Raw genomic sequence first — 20,987 nt, 5'->3', positions numbered from 1 at the left:
ATAGTTGAAGATGTCACAGTTAAACAACACCCAAAAACATAAACTGGGAGTAATTGGAGCAGGGGTTATTCAGTTCCACTTGGCATCATATGTTTGGTAAATGGCGTTTACCGTACTTATATAGTGCTTTTCTACCTACAAAACCCAAAGGGCTTTGCAGTCACAGGCCCATTCACCCAGTCACACACACATTCACACACTGGCGCCAACCTCCCACCAGAGGCAAGGTGGGGTTCAGTGTCGTGCTCAAGGACACTACGACACATGGGCGTGCAAGGTGGGAATCGAACCGCCAATATTACGATCATGGGTCGACCGCCCTACCGCTGCACCACGGCCGCCCCTATGTTTGTACCCTAAGGACAAACTGGGCGCAGATTTGAAGTCTTACCGCCATCTTTGTTTTGATGACATCCTCCATTTGGATATGCAAGTCCTCTATTTCAATCTCCATGCCCTTCCGAGCTTTCACTGCTGATGCACAAGTGAACTCAGACTCCTCCAGCTGAGGGAAAAAGAAGAAAAATTTCTCTTTCAACTTGATTTTGGATAGATTTTTAATATGTCATTTCGTTTTATTTGTTTTTGGGGATGTTTGAATATTATGCTATCCCAATTTGATCAAGTGATCAGAAATCGGGCCGCATCACACAATTTCAGACTTGATCAGAATTGAATGTCGCATCCCAATTATGATCAGCGCTAGGGCTGCACGATATGAGGAAAACACGCGATATGCGATATTGGTAATTAATATTGCGATAACGATATAAATTGCGGTATATAAACAAATAGCAAAAAAAAAAAAACATCATTTCCATTTCACTGCAACAGTTTAAAAATTATACTCCAAATGACCCTTGTCGACGTAGGACGCAAACATCAAACATAAAAGGGCTCATCTGATTGATCAAAAACGTAAACGGGTCCTTCTGATTGGTTAAATGCATAAAGGGATTTATTTCATTTGTTCAATATTTCAAGCTGCCATGAGTTTGTTTTAGCACATTTAAGGTAACCATTTATTGCAATTTTTGCCGTCTTTAGGGGTATGCATATTGCACAGCTTGATTTTGCGATAACGATAAATTTGCGGTATATTGTGCAGGCCTAATCAGGGCTATACATTTCAAGCTTATTATTTCAAATAAACGCTCTAGTAGGGACATACCTAGTGAAATATAACTTGTCCCATTGCATTATCACCTTCTGGTAGACAAGAAAAACCTTGCACTGGATAACATACTTGATTTTTCAGTTGAGCGATCTCCCTCTTACTCGGGGCGTTACTCTTCAGGTGGTCCAACATAATCTGAGCATCAGCGAGGAGGACTTTGGTTCTCTTCAAGTCTTTCCTCAGCCTCTTCTCCGTCTCCACATCCCTCTGGCTCACCTGAATAACCAATCACTCTTTTGTACTCATTACAGTTACACACGACCGTGTGACCTCCTTCAAAACTCAGAGGGCTTCTTAAGTCTCAAAAGCATTTTATTTCCAATCAAATGAAGTGGTCCACACTAAATCACACCCACAACCGCACAGACAGAGATCAGAGGCAGTACCTGGTCCTGAGAAATCAGCAGTTTGGACTCCATCTCCCTCTTCTCACGCAGAACTTTCTGCTTGTCTTCATACTCCTCCTCCAGCTGTACTTCCATCTGTTTCAGCTGCAGGGCACGAGAATGTCAAGACGCACCAGCAGATTATCAGAGATAAACAAAGTCATACATGACACAACGTCGACCATCTTGTTAGACATGGTTGCTCTTGCATATCACCGATAAATAGATCCCTGTCTTCAACAGAGATGAGGATTTACACACATTAAAAAATACACATATTATCATATCAAATAATATATTTTACTGTAAAATGATTGAATGTTACAGAGACTCTGTTTTCTATGAATGCTGCCTTTAAAAAAAAGGCTTTTTATGGTGGATGGAATCATTTTAAAATAATGAATGCATAACTACAAGCACAAATTAAATTCTGCCTTTTTGTGAGAACAGTTAGGAATTGTCTTTTTTTGTTTTCTTGAGCACTGGAAAGTAATTGTTGGCTGAGAAAGGAAAGGCTTTGATTTTGAAAAATGAATTTTAAAATGCAAGAGTAAAAAGGAGCAGCTCTTACCTTCTTACCGCAGGACCGCCTGATTTCCTCCACCTCCTCATCCTTGCTCTCAATCTCTTTGGAGTGGGTCTGCCGCTGCTTCTCCATCTCCATCTCAAGCCGCAGCTTAGCCTGAGTTCAAGATGAGGACAGGAAGAACAACGCTGGCTTGAATTTGAAGGGAAAATTAGAAGAATTTTTCATATAATTCTTATGGAGCTTAGAAAAATGTTTAAAAAAAAAAAAGATCACTTTTAGATTTAATACGATGTTCACACCAGGGTCAGAAACATGTGTTCAAGTAAAGTTTCTATGACAGTTTTTGGGCTCTACGTACAAAATGCACAGTTAATGTGAGTTAAAAATTGAACCAGTTAACTTTGACCAATCAGGGACTCAGACTTGGAAGTGACATATGGGTAACGTCCTTCTCAAACGGAAGTGCCAACTGTTTGAAAATTGATCATGGAGGAGAAATTAATTTCTGCTGTTTGTGCCAGGCTGGAATTCTATGACACAAGTCTTTCATATATCGGAATAGAGCTCTGAAAGAAAAAGCCTGGAGCAAAATTCACCACATTTGCACTGCTTCAACATGTCTATCAAGCCTCTTTCAACTGTGAGTGCATGCACTATTTTCAGGTGCCGACAACCCAGTGTGAACACCAAAAGCACGTTCAAGAATTCCCGTTTAGGCGTTCCTAAACGCATATCACATGCCCGGTTTGTATGAAGCATAAAACCAAACATTTTCCAAGCGTCAAGTGTTTTTTTTAAATAAAAAGAATTAACTTTCTTTGTGATTCTCCATCTGGCACTTGTCAGATTCCACCTTTTACCTGCTCTAGCATTTGGATGGTTCCAGCCTGTTCATCCAGTTCCTCTTCTTGGTCTTTGATCTTCGCCTCAAGGTCGCGAAGTTGCTTCTTCACCTTGACCAGCGAAGCCTCATCCTTGGACTCCTGAGAGGACACATCCTGCATCTCTGCCTCCAGCTGCTGCAACTTGACATTCGCCGCACACAGCTCTGTGTCCTTGTCCTGCAGGTGGCAGATACACGGTAAAACCGCAAAACCCTGGATGAACTCTGTGACAGTTTACGAGACGGGAAACAGTGAGAACGGAAGCTTACCTGCAGCTGCTGGCGGAGGTTAAATATCTCACCGGTCATGGCGTCCTTCTCGCGGGCCAATTTCTCCCGTTGGGTCTTTTCTCTTTGTACCTCATCCCGAGCCTGGTTCTGCTCCAGGTCAAACCTGGATTTTACACAAAGTACAAAACAATGTTATATCAAACTTTAAAAAAGTAGTGCTAGCGTTTGGTAGTTACTGACAAGATTTATAAAAACACAATAAAAGTCAATGTGCACAAAACCTTAGCATTAGGGTTTGTGGATAAACTTTTATTTAATCCTCCACTTCTATCACCCTCTATTAGCTGTTAATTTATCATTGCTTTGCATTAATCTGTAAGATGTTTTTCTCCCAGTGCCGTGGGCAGAAACACTCTTTGTTAGAGAACTTAACAGCTAAGAGTTTCGTGCTGTCAGCTCATCGTAATTCCCTGTTTTTCTCTCTGAAGTGCAGCCGAAAATAATTTCACCCACAGAGCATCTTCAATTAGCCACAGGGGAGAGATCACATTCTGCCACAGCGATAGCTTCTCAAGTGCTTAAAGTCTCACTCATTCTCTCCGCTAATGCAATTCTGCAGATTACAGAACAACTCAGTCACAACCGAAATTACCGAAAACTTAAGTTTTATGTGAGTCAGCCTGTGCAGGGAAATCCCAGGAGAACAGAGCTGTAAGTTTATTGTAATGTGTGTTTATAATTAATAGATGATGGGCCAGAGGAAGGGTGCACCGGAACTTACTTCCTCTGTTTCTTCTCCAGATCGTGGTTGCGGCTCTGCAGGCCCTCCAAATGAAGCTTGGTGTCTTGCAGCTCAGCAGACAGCTTCTGGCTCTTCTTCTTCAGCTGCTGCACGGAGTGCTGCATATCTTCATTATCTGTCTGCAAATCAGCCAGCTGCAGCGCGCATAAACACACACAAACACACACACCCAAACGGACAGGTCTTTATTATTCCATTCTGACAGCTCAATGCATATCATTACTGTAAAATTTATATGCTTTAAAGGTTTCAAGTGTGCAGCAAGCCATACATTAGAATTGCTAAAATTCTCTGGGCTAAATTCCCATATTTTCTTCCTTGCCTTTCTCTCAAGTTGTCTTTTGCTCTGCTGCTCTGTTTCGAGCTTGTCATCAAACTCTTGCTGAAGTTTTTTTTTGGCGAAGTCCATTTCCCGAATGGCTCGGGTGTACTTTATCCTCCACTCGCCTCCTGGTAGGAAAGACATACAATTCAGAAAATGTCTGTGTGACATTTGGGGCTCTTTTGCCTTTAATGCAGGTCTGGTGAGGTACGCAGAAAAAAAAAGGCTCAAAAGCTTAGAAATGATGGATGCTGTGTATGGAGAAGTACACCGTACTGCCAGAGATGGTTATCACATTCAAGGGCTGACATAATGTAATCTTTGAGGAAATAAAACTTCTTTCATCAAATCCTGACCCGATAGGGTCGGAGGATTTCAACAGGAAATACCGCAGCAGCCCCTGCATTTCAACTCTAATCTTAAATAAACCTTAGGTAAGAATTCTGAGCACAGCACAATAGCAGTTACAGAAGGACATGTCTAAGTGGCACTTTCCACAGTTCTTAGCCGACCCTAATTCTGGAGCTGTCACAGGCTATCAGAACTAAAACAGCGGCCAGGCAGACATTCAGGTTCAGGTTCATTTCCAAGCCTTATCATTTTAGAGGCTGTCCATTTCTCCTTCACATACCAACACCGGCTTCTCCATCAGTGCTGCTCATTAGCATATATATAGCATAATGACAACTTGCAGGGCCACCAGCTCTGATCCCAGCGATTACTTTCTCATTCATCTAAGAATTCTGATATGCTCTGTAATGGCTTGTCTGCTGAGGTGGGTTGAAGGGGGTGGAACTGGAGGGGAAAAAAGCCTTATGGCCAATATGCTCTCAGCAGGTGCCCTATTTTCCAGCAGGGGGAAACCAATCAGCAGCAGGCATTAGTTGTTTGCCTGGGAGTGAACATCTTAATCCTTGAGCAGAAAATTTCCAAACTTGGAAAATATACTTAACTGCACTAAGCAAAATGTGCCCATGTTTTACCGCCATGCCTCCTGCTGAAACAGTCAGACAAAAGCCACTCATTCCTGCAGCTACAATTAGTGTAAGGAAGATTTTCAAACTGTGCAGATAATGCCGGGATGAGCTCCTCCACAAATTATGCTCCTGACCTGAGCTGACAGGCCCATTAAAGAGGCTCAGCCAAGCTGCTTCTAAAGTCAAAAGGTATGTTTGATTGGGGAATTTTAAACAAATGTTTAAAAGGCATTGCTGTGTTACTAAAGAGTGCCTTTAATGCAACTCACAGAATTACTTTTGTGCTTCAAAGACAGTTTCTATTACCCGAATCTTCATCTTCGTCCATCTCTCCATTGAGCTCAGAGGTTTTCATTAGTCGTGTTTCCATCAGCTCCATTTCCTGAGCATCCATCTGTTTCTTCATTGCATCAAATTTTGTCTGAAACACACAAATTCAGTTTTTTAAAGAAAAAAAGGCATATATATTCTGACATTAAGTAAAGCGATGATTGCAATTTAAAGAGATGTTTCTCTTCCGTTTCTTCTTGCATTAAAACACAAGAGTTTCCCAGTTTATGGTGGTAAATTAGGAAAGTTACTTGATAATAAATTCAAATTATGAAAAAGTAATAGTTAGAAAATGTCTTACACACTATTTTATGAAACTAAATAAGTAAATAATTTTTATATAAAACATGTGTTTTTCATGCTTCTTTTCATCCAATAACCATGTTTTTATAAATATAAGTCATGCTTTTTTTGGCATAGTTTCAACATGGGTGCAACTTGTAAGACTTGTCATTCTTTTAGAATAAATACAATCGCGTGTTTGTTCAGTATTTTTCGGCGTATAAGTGACAGTTTTTGCATAGTGCGACCAGGGGCGCAACTTGCAAGTTGCACCTTATATGTAACTTGTGTGTAAATTTTTTCGAAATAAACAGGCTAATATGTTCGTTATTTTCACACTAACAACCACTAGTGGGCACTCTAGGTGTCTGCTACTGACTGCAACGCAGAAGAAGAAGCAGAGCTCAGTCAAACGATGTTAAAACCGCCTTTGTCAATGTATGTTGAAACCACCACTTTCTATGAAAATCCTATGTAAACGTCCCTATATGTGCATTTTGGGCTTTTGCATTTAAACTGTCACGTTCACGTAGCTATGCAAGTTTTTAAGTCGGTTTTTGGGCTACATCTACAAAACTTTGAACACAGTTTGAACTTTGACCAATCAGGTAGTAACATTTTGATGGTGTCCCTTTTAATTGAAAGATTGATCATGGATTGATCATGGAGGAGAAATTAATATTTGCGGTTTGTGCCCAACTTGAATTATATAACACAAAGTCTTTCACATTTTGAAAAATATTTTATCACAACAAAAAAAGTTGTGATAAAAAACTCCACCGGGCTTGGCAGAGTTGTTCAAAAGCCACATGGACGTTGAGGAATTCAATGGATTTAGTGATTTGAAGTAATACATATTCAATCTATTACGGTTTTCAATTCTGTTATTATGATGTGCCCTTCAAGATAAAATGTAAAATCTTGGTCCTGTATTTTGTTACATAAATGTCTCCCAAAAGTGCGACTAAAGTGCGATAAATACGGTAAAGGTATTTTTGTCTAATAATGCGATTGTAAGATTCTTGAGAAAATTTGACTGATAAATAAATTAAGAGGGATCCTGTTGTAGGCTACCTGTAATTCTCTCATGTCCCTCTCCAGGCGGAGTCTCTCTGCAGTCTCAGTCTCCAGCAACTGGGAAGCTGACTCACTGGTGCTCCTCTCATCAGCAAGCTCGGTGAGCAGCTCTGTAATCTAAACACAAGGGTTTGGGGAAAAAACTTCAGAAGAACTCACCCTGTGCAAGTCACTGATCACAACTTTCACTGCAATAAAAGAGCAGTGCACCACCAGTCTCAAACACCACCTTCCCACAATCCAATGACACAGACAAAGGGACCCACCCTGCTCTCCAATCGATCAGTGTTCAGCCTCAGCTCATTTCGCTCCTTCTCCACTCTCTCCAACTTCAATTTCTGCTGCTTTATCTCCTCCTGAAGCAAAGATTAGAGCAGTAGGCTTTACATTCTAAATTGCTGCTCAAACGATCATGTTTTAGGTATAAAGAGTGTCACTGCTACAGTGACAACTTGCGTATTTTGAAAAATAAAGGTAGCTTTTTAGAACTGGGAGATGTCTACATTTTGAGGTTTATGAGACAGAGAGAGACTAGCTTACGTCTTTGAAGTGCATCTGCTCCTCTGTGAGCTGGACCTTAATGAGGGGCTGAACTGTCGTGAAGAGCTTCCACCATGGCCAGTCCTTCACACCACGATTCTTCTTGATGTTCTTCTGGATGCACCTGATAGCTAGATCCTGAAGCTAAACACAGATGAAGATACAGTAATTGCAGGCAAATTAGTAAGTGAACCCTTAAAAAAAACATTAAATGAACACCTGAAAGCTACAGTAATCTCTGAAACAAATGATATAAAACACTCATCTGCTGTTGATAAATAATTCCTTACCATTGATGGCATTTGTAAAAATAAATTTGCAATCGACAGTTTTGTATTTTATTTCCTGTTTATGGGCAAGCAGATATTGCAGGTTCTGCCAGCCTCCTCTAGAGAGCTTCTGCAGAGAGCGTTCCAAGACTGGGAGCTAATTTTTGATTAATTAAATCAAACATGTCGGCAGCTAATTCCAAGTATTACACGATTTCCATGCTGCTTATGCACCCGGCTCTCCAGCAGCAGCAGATTATGGGGAAACCCAATTAGAGCAACACAATTCGCAGCATCAGGTACATTTTGCCCTGAAGGTACTCTTCATACCCAATTAGGATTTGTCACACAGTGAAAGCCTTAACATGCAACAAAATGGAGCAATTTTCTGACAGCAGATTTAAACGGGGATCACTTGTCACATTTAGTCTAAAAAGAAAAGGAAACAAACAAAGGATTATGCTTCATGAGTACCGTGAATAAACATTCGGGTATTCATGTTAACAGTTGGAGGGTGTGCCAACTGTACAACTATGGCATGTGAATTTAAATTGTGAAGCACGAGACAAAGAAGGTGCTCTGCACACCCCTCCTCTGGATTCAGCAAATGTTTCTGTGCTCATTCCAGTCAGCGTGTGCTCTGCAATATATGACTGCAGCACCCCCACGATGCATCTGTGATCCCCCTTTGTGAAACTAATTTCAAAATCTGGTGGGAATTCTTCAACCAGACTCAGTGCTGTGCTGAAGAACAATATCTCTGGGTACAGTTTGGAATCTTTTTGTCTGACCAGATTCATCATCGGGGATCCTTTCATTCCTGACATCACTGATATATTTGTTTAGGTTTAATTCTGTTAGACATACAAATAAATGTGTACAATGCAGATGCAGAGCATTTCCAACTAGAAACAATAGTACTGGACTCTCAAAAGCACAACTATAGAGTCCCTTGAATCCCTTGTCTATTGTTTTTAGCCGAGGTATGCATTGCTTACTGATTCAATGAACAAAAAGAAGAAAAAAAAATGGTAGAAAGAAACATCGGCAGGAAACCTGAAGGACAAAGCTACCAAAACAGTAAGTGCCTATTGAGGCAAAATAACAGACTTTAAAATGTCAGTTTGTCACCATGAACAGACAGCTGAAAAAGTAAACATGAGTACAAAAAAATTATTCTAATTATAAATATATTCATACATTCACACACATATAAATGTAGATGTTGTCGTTTGTTGTTACACGGACTTGGCACAGCTTCACAAGGTTAACATGCCATAGAATATCAATCAAAGGGAAATGTGACTTCCTGTCACATCCAGCAACATCACCCAGCAAGTGCCTGAAAGGATCCACCGGTACTTGTTCATAACATTCCTGAGAGAAAATTACCATTCACCGGACCTGCTAAGATTTGATACTTGATACGGTGTAGAAGGCACTTGAGCCCAATCAAGTTTTCACCCTGGGAAAACCCGACAGAGCAAGGTAAGAGTACAGGTACAAGTGGGTGCCATTATAGGATGATCATTGAAAGATTCAAAACCAGCAATAAATATTACCATAGCAGAGAAATTGCTATGCCAATAAAAGCTTTTATGTATTCTAAAGCCCGGCCAGAAGCTTACGATCACATACTTCCATTCAATTTAAAGACCCACTCCAATGAAAATGGTGTTTCTGTTGTATTTAACATGTTCCTGTGGCATTTTGCTGAAGATGGAGTACAAATATTAAAAAAAACGTAAGCCTAAAACTGCATTTCTGAATATTTCCTTAATCTAATCGCTGTAAATCAGAAGCAGATGTAAAAAAAAAGCTGTTGAAGAAAAGATTGTATTCGTGACACAGAAAATATGGGCAACAAGCTTCCTGCTCTGCTCCATTCTGATGCATCCACTTCTAGATGACTAAATCCATGTACGTCTTCTTTTCCTTGTAGAAGCTGGCTAAAACCTGGTTCAAAACTGTAAGGCTGGATAGAACCAACATTGCTCGTCATTTTTGTTGCATTGGTTAATGATAGGTTGGGGGTGTGACGAGCTGTAAGCTAGCGGGAGAGCATGTAAACAGAGAATTCTTGGCAATGGGAAGGGGGGCGGGGTTGCTTCACACCAACGGTGCTGCCCACAAATGACAGGTGAATTTCTAATGTATTGCTCTAACTGTGCAGAAATAGGTCTTCTGCACAGTTAGAGCACAGTTAGAACACAGGTTTTTTTTATTTCTCCTAAAAACGGCATAATTATAATTAAAATATCACTGGGGACGCTTTGAAATAGAACATAAGATTATTGGAGTTGGACTTTAAACAGTTAAAAGAACAGACTATATAAAAAATACAGACAGTTTCTTTGTTTATGGTACCGTAGTTATATCAATGATGATAACAGTGCAAATTTAATTTTTGCTTGTTTTAAGCATTCTAAATGGTCAATCTACCTTTTTTTTTCTTTCATTTAAGCTCAAGTACAATAGTCTTTTTTGGCAATAACTAAATCTAGTCACAAAGGTGAGATCTGTGAAGATCAAACAGCAAATCAGAGTATTTTTCCTGGTGGTTCAAAGCAGATTGAATAGATTGTTTCAGTGTAGCTGTTCTCAGGTAGAGTAATCACATCTGTCAGTGCATTCTGTTTACTGTAAGTAAATGAGTTTTGTTCCAACAAAATATTCCTTTTCAAGAAATATTATTTTGCTTAAAAAGAATATTATGCTGCTTTTCCTGATTTTTTAATTACTCCTGTTTGCATTAGCCTCACTTGTCGTTCCACCTATTAAGATTTGATATCTAACTGAATTTCATTTTTGTGCAGCAAAAACAGTTGGTTGCAGTGTAGAGGAGTATGGAACATCTGGGACGACTGTAGCAGATAACTTGGGCTGGTTTAGGCTGGAGTTTGCTAGATTGGGTTTTCATCCCTCGGGTGCCCTCAGACTGCCATTTGAGGAGCTTGGAGGCCAGGTGAATGCCTCAGACTCACACATTACTGTCCTAGTTTGGGAAGCTGCAAATGTAGAGAAGTTCTGGATCTCAGCAGGGATTTTATGTGGAGTTTATGCACTACTATTGTAATATTTAACATAGCACATGCATAAACATACTTCTGTTTTTTTATATGTATTCTGTGTGAGACTATTGTCTCCAACTTTACAGCAATTTTTCCTGTTTTAAATTATACAAAAGTGCATAATTAAATATTACTTTACGGTATACATCATAAATTGAGTGTATTGAGCTTTTAAAGGTATAAAAAAATATGCAGTTTTTGTTTTCCCATCTCTGCAACATTAAATTTAAACTGTTGAGACTGCAATATTCACATGTTATTTTACGTGAGTGTGACCTCTGGTGATCTTTATAATGATGGTACATATGCGTGATATTTACTAAATCAAAACAATAGTTTCCCTGCTTACAAAACAAGTAATATGCTACAGCCTGCGATCAAGCGAACCCTTTAGTTTGAAAGCTGCTTTATTTTAAAAAAAAAAACATACACACACAATGCCAGAAAATCACCAGGTTTTGAGAGCTTTCCTACACAAAACAAAATAATTTAGACTGAATTAGAATGTAAAAAACTGTGTGGCAGCTATCTTTTTTTTTTAAATAACATTTCTGAAAAAGTACAGGTTTGTGCTTTGTGTGAAGGATTTGTCCACCAAGGTGGGAATAAAGAATGTCTGACGTGAAGCAATATGGCAAAGTAATCTTGCATTGCAGATGTCATCAATTTGAATTTTAAATTCAGAATGCAGGGGGAATTAATAGAAATCTATGGCATTTAATCCTGCTTCCAATTACTGCAAAAATGTAGGTGACATTGACCTGAAAATTACTAAAATTAGAACATCCTTTTTCTCAAAAAACAAAAACAACCAGCCACACCAGCTGTATGGATTTTAATTGTTACACCAACTTCCTGATATTTGGCTGAAGCATAAGGAGAAAAAAAGTGCAACACCTCTGTGCAACCTCGGATTGAGCAAAGCTAAATAAGACTTGCTGATTTAAAGCCTCCCAAATTCATGACTTCACAATGAAATTGCCTAAGATAACTGAGGCTGCACCACCAGTCAAACGTGTCCATGAGCAAAAAACATTATGCAGCCCTTCCCTCCCCACACGCTGTGTGAGTGGGTATATGATAATGAGTCAGTCAGTCATAAAGACACGGTCATCACATAGTGAATGAGTCTCTTTGACTCTTGAACAAATGATACATAAAGGACACACTCCTGTCATACATGCTCTCACAGTCCAATGAAAATGTATAAGCATGAGAGTTTGGTTCACGAGTGCTTCACCATCCTTGCATAAGCCTGCCAGAACATTTCAATACATGAAATGGAAATGAAATTAACAGAGGAATAAATGTGGATGTACAAAATAAACCTCAACTTTTAGGCTACAAAATAAGAGCCTTCTCAAATGGGCTGATCTAGAATGAGTAAAATAAAAGACCTCAGAAATAACCAATATACTGAACGACAACCAACACGAAGACAAAAAAATCCTAATTAAAAAACATTAAAATTGTAAGACTAGTTGTTTTAAATTACTGTGAGACTAGATCATTTGCAAGTATTATTAACAGCTGTGCCATTTTGTCTTCTCCGGTTGAGACTTTAATCAACCCTGCAGCATCCCTGGAAGATGTTGATACTGCCGGCTAACAACACTGAATTGTCTGGAAATGGACAATTTTACTTCTAAAAGACTCCAACAGTGGGTTAGAGAGAAAAAATATAGTGCAATTGACTTGGAAACTTGGTGAAGGATTTTAGAAAACATCCCCATCGTTTACACAAAAAACACAACAACTGAGACGTGGACTTGAGCCACACGACTCCCTCAGTGATTGTTGACCAAGCAGACATAGCTCATTCCTCCATTGGCTGACGCAAATAGAATTGTTGTTTGAAATGCAGTCATAGAAAAACCACATTCTGTTTTCTCTGATTATGTTAATCTACACAGTTGGTTTGCTAGGAATCAGCATTTGTCCTTGATTCCTAAAATCTTTTGTTCATGAGTCAGAGTGAACTCATGTAATCTGATCGCAGGCCTGTTCTTCTTTGCAGTGATCTGGATGACAGTTTGGATTCAGTTTTTTGAAAGCTTTGTCTACAATGCAAAGTCTTTATTTTTGGTCTTGAGCTGCAGTAAATCTTTCTTTCAAAACAAAAGTTTTTCTGTACATTACGGAATGCACTAGCTTTAAATGAGTGCAAAGCTCTACCTGTTGTTTTTTTTAAAATGTTGTTCATTAAAGGGAAAAAAGTCGGATTTAAAATTTGCTTTCTTAAAACATGAGATTCATTATCTTCTGATTGTCTGGGATTTTACATCCTTTTAATTTGAATTTTTTTAATGAATTTGTTTAAATAAATAATGATTTAACAAGCCTATGTTGTCTTCAAATTCCATGCATTGTTGACCCACTCTAATGAAAATCCTGTTTTTAACGTGGTCTTGTGGCCATTTTTCTCACGATGGAGGAGCAAATTAAGCTTAAAATTGCATTTCTGAGTATTTTCCTTATTCTAATTCTTGTGAATCAGGAGCAGACAAAAAAATGCCTTTGGAAAAAGACTGTAGTAGTGACGTAGGTGCAACAGTCGGCAGGCCACATAACCCCCCCCCCCCCCCCCCTGCCCTTTTTCCACAACATTCCGATGCATCCACTGATAGACGACTAGATCCAGGTACGTTTTTATTTTCCTCGTCTGAGCTGACTCCAAAGTGTACAGCTGGATAGCTCCAATATTGCTCTCTATTTGCTGCACTGGTAGTGTTAAGTTGGGACTGTGAGGGGCTATATGCTTGTTGGAGAGAGAGTTAATGACGGGATGATGGGAAATGAGGAAAGACTTACAACTTGTCAACTGTTCTGTCCCCAACTCGGAGGCAAATTTCTGATAATCAAATGCCGCTTTGCAGAAACTATGTACTACAAAGCTACATAGTTTCTCCTTTATCTTCTAATCTGAAGGTAATAAATGTCGACAGCATTTGCTTTTGTTTTAAAAAAACACTCACTGTGGTGTTTTTTATCGTTATATTTTTTGAACTGAAACTTTTTTAAATTAAAATGTAAAACTGTGCTCTTAATCATTTTAGTTGTCTTTTTCTTTTGTTCAGTACTCCTGCAGAAATGCAAAATTTGACATTCTAAAATATTTATTATCAATTGTTTTCCTGTGAACAAGTAAAGATTTAATTATAAAATAAAAATAACAGGAAATTCCGATGTCAATCCTTGTTACTTAAATATTACTGTATTTTATGCACAGCACTTTGAGTGACATAGTTTGTTGTAAAAGTGCTATATAAATAAAGGTTGATTTGATTTGATTTGATTGTTCTTAAAGCTTCATTTTGAAATAGGCCTTGAACTGTCCTAAGCACCGTCCACAGTTGAATCCTAGTTTTATTTCAATCATTCAGTCCAGTAAGGAGCAGTAACAACAATCTGTCCATACATTTATCCATAAAAAAAGTTTATTTTTTTAGCTGAACTACCTGTGATAGTAAAGTATTTTGTTTAATGTCAAGCTGTGATAATGATATACACACAAAAGGTTTATCTGTAACTATAAAGTGAATTTTCATTCTACGAAGCCCCAATTTTGTTGCAATAATCTCACTTGTCAGAATCGTTTTTTTGCAGATACGTGTAAATTGAACAGCTGCATCCATCTTCAGTGAGAGGGAAGAAACACATGCTGGATTCCCTGAATATGTGGCTGAATGTCACACAGCTTCAAAGATGTACAGACTGACAAACAACAGCGACTGATCACTGTAAAATTGTTATGCCACAGAGGGAAGTGCGCCCAGACTTTTATGAAGGGAAACTGGTGTATATTCTCAAAGCATGAGGGAAATAATTAGGGAAACAAAATGTTGATAGACTCCAGTAAAACTTTAGTATCTTACAGAACAAAAGTGATGATGAATAATTTATATTTCCCTATTTCATTTGAGCCATTTGGAGGTCCAGAAGTACTTAAAGGGTTCATTTTTGATTCGTTTCCTTTGTTTTTGTCGGGTGTTGGACCTTTAAAAGACTTAAATATAAAAGAACAAACTGAATCCAGGGGTTGACATAGCCCAGAAATTTGCACTGGCCCACAGGGCCAGTAGTTTTTGAAACTTACTGGCCCTGCCTGAAAGTTACTGGCCCGACACCGCGCATAGCGGGACCCGCCGCTCCGCAGGTGCTTGCAACTTTAGGGGGGTCCGGGGGCATGCCCCCACGGAAACTTTTAATATGGTGCAATTTGGTGCATTCTGGTGACATCACTTATTTCTACACTTTTCAATGACTGAAAATAGACCATATCAAATTTAAATCTGCTCTAGTCTGTTTCAGATGTTTTGAAGAGAGCACTGCAGTGTAGTAGGTAACACTAGTTCAGAAGTTTTCATGGTGCTTCTAACGGAAAATATCGCAATAAATCATAAACCTTAAATGTGTTAAAACAATCTAATGGCAGCTTGAACCATTTAACGAATCAAATAAATCCCTTAATGCATTTGACCAATCGGATGGACGCCCTTCACATTGTTGACCAATCAGATGGAGCCCTGTTATGTTAGATGTTTGTAACCTATGTCAACGTGGGTCATTTGGAGTATAATTTTTAAACTGGGAATGGTTATTTGGTTATTTTGCTGTTTGTTTATATACCGCAAATTATATCGTTATCGCAATTTTAATCTCTGATATCGCATATTGCGAGTTTTCCTCATATTGTGCAGGTCTAACTGAGATCATTCAGCTAACTAGAAATACTTACTGCTTACAGTGTTGTAAAGAAAAACAAAATTAAGTAGTTTAACATTCTACTGCATTTGAGTCTGAGATTCAGGTATGTGGAGTTGCCTTTGATTCTTTGACATTCATCTTAAAGCTTAGTGGATACAGTTTCATCTTCAATGCATTCATTAAATATCTTGCTGTCCATACTACTAATTATACCCACTACTCCATCCAACATATTCCTATCTATTCCTGCCATGTCTTCCACATCTCTGACATGCTTCAGTCTCTCTTCAGTGACGGTGTCGGATTTATAATCAAATGTAATAATAACCCACTGGCTTGTGCCTTCGTTGTTGCTGTTTAACATTGTTTTGTATTGAATTGTTACATTCAATAAAGTTTGAAAAAAAAAAGTAGTGAGCGCGTGCCGCGTGGTGCTCGGCAGTGAAAGCCGGGCGGCGCGCAGGCGGGAGAGAAGGAGACGTGATCAAAGGTTTCCCATAGAAACCCTTGAAGTCTGAACACAGGACTAGCAGAAAAACTAAATTATGAAGACGAGGTAAATTTACACGTTTTCGCAAAATTTACTTTATTGAAAAAGGTGAAGAATATATAAACCGTTAGATATTTTAGTGGCCCGAGCGGACAAGTGAAACGTAAAGTCTTGTGGTCCGCACTACTCGAAAAACAGGACCGGGCCAGCGGACAAATGGCTATGTCGAGCCCTGGAATCCAGTAATTCACTGATTAGGTCACTGGAAATCCAGACATAGATTTAGTTAATATGTGTTTGAATTTTGTTTTCTTTTTTTGTTTGGTGACTCACATCCTTGAAGGTCTGAGCAAATCTTTCTTTTAACTTTATGAGCTATAATGCAAACCCCTTGTTTCAATAATAAAACGTAACATAATCAAAATTTTAAATAATAAAAAATACTTAATATGGTGGGTATTTTGATGTATTCTCCCACCATGAAATTTGATTTTCTTTTATTAAACTGAGCCAGTTTGATCATTTTTGACCAAAAAGCTTAAGTATGTGTAAAAACACGAATGCAGTTCATAAAACCCTCTGAACCGCTGACTTTATAAAATCTGCAGTTGAAGTCATCGCAATCGAGACCGCATTTAACATGTTACCTTGCCAACCTAAATTGAGTTTCAGATCAATAAAAATGAGATAAAATAAAGTCTAATCTTTTCTATTACAGATACATTAGCAGGAGATAGGGGGCATAAGGAGGCAGGAGGAAAATTTGTTTCTTTGCTAATGGATTTTGTAATTGCCCTGTTGCTTGGCAATTACGAATGGTTCCTTACCGCTGATTTTCTTCATGTTCCAGAAGATTGTAAAACATTAAGCTCTTTTCCTGCTGTAGAGTTTTAAATAATGACCTTTGAACTCCAAGAAAACGCATTGATCGAGTCCTAGTTTTAAACCTAAATCTTAAACTGTTGAATTAAAACAGTCGTAAACTGGAAGCCCTGTCATATTTAAAACAAATCTGTAAACATGACATGATAATCATTTCAAAGCATAACACACAAGTGAACATGATTTTTACTCCCTCTAACAGACTGTCATAGTAGATGGAAAGCAGTAACATTGATTCTGCTTCTGCTGGTTCATCACAAGGCAGCTGAAGCAGCACATTCACTTAAATAGTAATCACAGAGATGGAGAAGTCCAAGGCTCCATACATCACAAGTGGACATGTATGAGGTCAAGAAAGATGGAGCCACAAATACAAGCAGAGAAATGGAAGAGTGGTGAGGCGAATGGATAAGTGAGTCAGCAGCACATTTGATAAGGCTGCATTCTTAGGGCACACACTGAAACTGTGCCATCCAAATGACATGCCCCTGCCTTGGAAAAACTGGATTGGGTGGATCATAGAGAGACAATGGGCATGAAGAGCAAATTTAAAGTTCTTACTAGTAAAAAGTGAAAGATAAGAAGCATGCAGGTATGTGCTAAACTTAGTACCCCTTTTTAAATACTTCTATTTTTAGCAAAAAATAACTTGTAGCTTGTAGATTGTAGAAAGGGGTTTTGGTATTGGGTAAATACATTCACAAATGCCAGAAGCAATCTTGACTTTTATTCCTAATGCACATGTAGACCTAATAAAACTAAACATAATAAAATAAAAGTATTCTCTTTCTGCTGTCACTCGTTTTAGGAAAATAATTTTAGATAAGGTGCTACCAATCAGTCCTTGATATACTGATCTTTAGCTGATGTGCAGAATTCTGTAAGATTTTTAACAGCTTCTTAAGTCAATAAAACTGAAATACATACAACAAGACAGTGTAAAGAAAAAAAATGTTCCTTTAAATTTTCTTTAAAAAGAAATTGCTTGCTGCATATTATTCTTTAAAGGTTACCATTCCAAACAAATGGAGATTTATATTCCATATTCTTTAATTAAATAACTTAAAATCCCACTCCAACATCTTTTGATCTACTTTATAAGCGCTCACAGTGATCTTTTAATTATGATTATCCCATTTCAACCAAATTCAAAATCCTGTCGTTTTCTAGGACACCGTTTCTACCAAATTTGCATCTCAGTTGAGTGTGGAACCATGTGCATGGAGCAACTGTGTTGGTTTTTGCATGTTTTAAACAAGTTTGGGACTTACAGATATTGTTAATATGTTATTATGGCTAACCTGTGGAGTGTCACAAAAAATGTAAGGATTACTGTGAACGCAGTTAATAAAGTCTGACTGACTGACTTATCTTTGACTCTTTTGTCTCGCTTAATGCCCCTTATAGTTCAATGTGCCTTATATATGACAAGCTTGAAAATTGACCATTCATTGACAGTGCGCATTACAATCCAGTGTGCCCTATAGTGCGTAAAAGACCGTATAACGCCCTTAGGTAAAAAATGATAGACCAAAATTGTCACAAAACTATGACTTTTTACTAAGTATAAGTATGTATAAAGAAAAATGCAACCACTGCCATGTGATATTTGTCCAATACAAAAACCCTTTAGGACAGTCTTTTGCACAAAAAAGCAGGATACTAAATTATGCACATACATCTCTGTCAGAGTAAGGTCTTGAGTACCTTTCTCTTCTTGAAGGCTTGCCGTGCGAGGTAACCTCTGCAGGCAGCTTGGAACAGGGTTAGATTGCGCTTGGTCTGCTCATCCCTCTGTTCCTCCAGTTTAGCCAAGGTGCCAGCTCTGAAGAACAACTGGGGCAAGAAACATGTACACATTAGCAGAAGAACACTTCACTGAAAGACCAATTAAATCTTTTTTTAGCCAAGAAAAAAAAACAAGACTTTGCTTAAACTCAAGCATAGCCACATTGTTAAAAGAGGTGGGTTAAAAATGTACTAAGGCAAAAATCAATAAGAACTGTGTAATACCCAGACTAGAGTCTTTTATCTGACTGATAAATCTGGGATTAAGTTATCATCGAGGACAATCAGCCTTGTTTTCATCTAATCTGAGAAGTAAAAAAACAGGAGAAAACGGCTACTCAAATTCAAATCGGAGCACAACTTTTCTTTAGGGTTATGTTTAAAAAAATATATATTATTTCTAGTATGAAAGCTTGTTAAACTAAAACTATTGGGAAGTTAATCTAAAACCAAAGCCACTCCACAAAGTGCTGTATGAATAACAACTCTGTACGGAGTCCATTAACAAAGTACAGGCTGGAAATGATTTCGCTTTTTGAGCTGAAAAACCTGCAAACAAGAAGGAAGGAGCGGTCCATTCACTGGCATCAGGGAATATTCTGTTTTAAATGGCTTCAAGGGTTTGAGAAGAACTTCCTCTATATCAACATCATATGCAGGCAGTAGCCTTTTGTAAATCACGGGAGACTAAGCTGTTTTTCTGATGGCAGATTTTATCCTGCAAAGAGCTATGAATACATTGCTGGAAGGTTATTTGAGGCTGGTATAATTGGCATGCAAGTGAAACAGGTTGCTATGACGCCGATGCAATGCGTTGTGAATGGCCAACTGTGCTTGTCTACTTCTGAGTGCATTTCACACTTCAAAGTACGGCACCATGCGAGGCTGCCTCCGTGCATGCATTTGAAGGGTCTTTGACGCTGCAGATTTTATTTTTCGCACAATATTGTTTCCTTTGATTTAGGTCCAAGCTGATGGACCCTTTCCAGCTCACAGGATTAGACTTGGTCGGCCCCTCCGTTTCTTAGAAGTGTTTACTGTTGACTCCTGTGTGAGAGTCGTGCTGAAAAACAAAGAGGGCCATCCTTGGCCATAACTTGTTCTAATGACACAAAATTAAAAAAAGGAATTACAGCCTCACTGTCCCGTTAAGCCATGCCAGTGGGGCTCCAAACGACTAAAATGCCAAAAGAAAATACCAGTCTTGGCATTTCTCCAGAAAAGAATGGCAAACGAACTTCAATGAAGCTCAGGAGGAATGAAAGACACACCTCCCCAGACAGCAAGTGTCATTCAGACAAAAAAAAAAGGATTCTGCCGCTCTGTTGTTTAAGTGTGAAGACGAGGGAAGCTGACATTGATTCGACCGTTCGCTCTTTCACTTTAAAACTTACTTCTTTATGATGTAGTTACTCACCCTGCTTAGACCCATGTGGTAGCTGCTTTTCTCCAAATCCAATGACTCCAGAAGCTCCTCCACAGCCTAAACACAAACACACTGATTATTATTTCTATACAGCTCGTCTTTGTACGCATAAGAATTTCTCTAACTTATTAAGTTGGCGTCACAATGCGGCTTTCCCTCACGTGCTCCTCAGGATACGTCCTCAGAACTTCCCAAAACCAATTACAACTCATATCCCATTATCCACCTGCTCCAGGCCTATTCTTTATGACCCCCCTGGTTCTGTTGGCCCCCTTTTGACACTTAGAGCACAAACATTCAATGTCGCGCAGTGTATTAGGGAGCCAGGAGTCTCTCTTCGCCCTGTCCGTCTACCATCCCATGTATACTGTAGTTGTATTGTTGTCTCGCCTTTTTTTCTCTCTACTTGAGGCTGCAGCCTGAAAGAGTAAATCTAGATTACACCGGGAGAGGTTTGCCATGAATACTGAGGGGCTTTTGTTTGCCAGTGTTTCCACAGAAACTCACCCCCGAGTACAAGTACACAGAAGAAAACATCCATGCTCTCCCCTAGCTCCAGTCTTTTAGCTTTCTCGTGAAGCTAAATTGTTGTGTTACTCGTCTGCATTTTCCCCAAGACATCTCTCGCACCTTCATTTGTTGCCTTACATTTAGCCTCGAAGAGTCCAAATCACACGAAAATCCTAGCCGCAGCTCCTCATTCCACAGATACCAAATGAACCATACAAATGGTAATTTGTAGTTTTGATTGGTGTAAAGCTCATTGTTAACCACAAATCTGATCACCACCCTTCCAGAGCACGAAGGCAAGGAAACTG

General features: G+C 38.8%; 1 protein-coding gene across 15 annotated transcripts in view; it reads right to left on the bottom strand.

Annotated features, from left to right (window-relative positions):
- Positions 1–20,987, bottom strand: part of LOC101155134 (unconventional myosin-XVIIIa) — an 80,044-nt gene that overhangs the window by 24,888 nt on the left and 34,169 nt on the right. For 13 of the 15 annotated variants that reach the window (XM_078931305.1, XM_078931307.1, XM_078931308.1 and 10 more), the window contains 14 exons: positions 20,161–20,226; positions 18,663–18,791; positions 7,537–7,680; positions 7,263–7,352; positions 6,994–7,113; positions 5,614–5,728; positions 4,331–4,458; positions 3,988–4,142; positions 3,252–3,369; positions 2,953–3,159; positions 2,135–2,245; positions 1,564–1,668; positions 1,247–1,393; positions 392–505 (listed from right to left, as the gene is read on the bottom strand). In XM_078931305.1, coding sequence (XP_078787431.1) covers positions 392–505; positions 1,247–1,393; positions 1,564–1,668; positions 2,135–2,245; positions 2,953–3,159; positions 3,252–3,369; positions 3,988–4,142; positions 4,331–4,458; positions 5,614–5,728; positions 6,994–7,113; positions 7,263–7,352; positions 7,537–7,680; positions 18,663–18,791; positions 20,161–20,226 — 1,749 coding nt within the window. Of the gene's footprint in view, positions 1–391; positions 506–1,246; positions 1,394–1,563; positions 1,669–2,134; positions 2,246–2,952; positions 3,160–3,245; positions 3,370–3,987; positions 4,143–4,330; positions 4,459–5,613; positions 5,729–6,993; positions 7,114–7,262; positions 7,353–7,536; positions 7,681–18,662; positions 18,792–20,160; positions 20,227–20,987 lie in introns of all 15 variants that reach the window. The other 2 variants (XM_004076559.5, XM_078931311.1) reach the window with 1 other exon arrangement.

The sequence above is a fragment of the Oryzias latipes genome, chromosome 14, assembly GCF_053564925.1.
Source record: "Oryzias latipes strain Hd-rR chromosome 14, Olatipes_Hd-rR_3.1".
Classification (NCBI taxonomy): domain Eukaryota; kingdom Metazoa; phylum Chordata; class Actinopteri; order Beloniformes; family Adrianichthyidae; genus Oryzias; species Oryzias latipes.
This window is presented reverse-complemented; position numbering and strand designations above follow the sequence as displayed.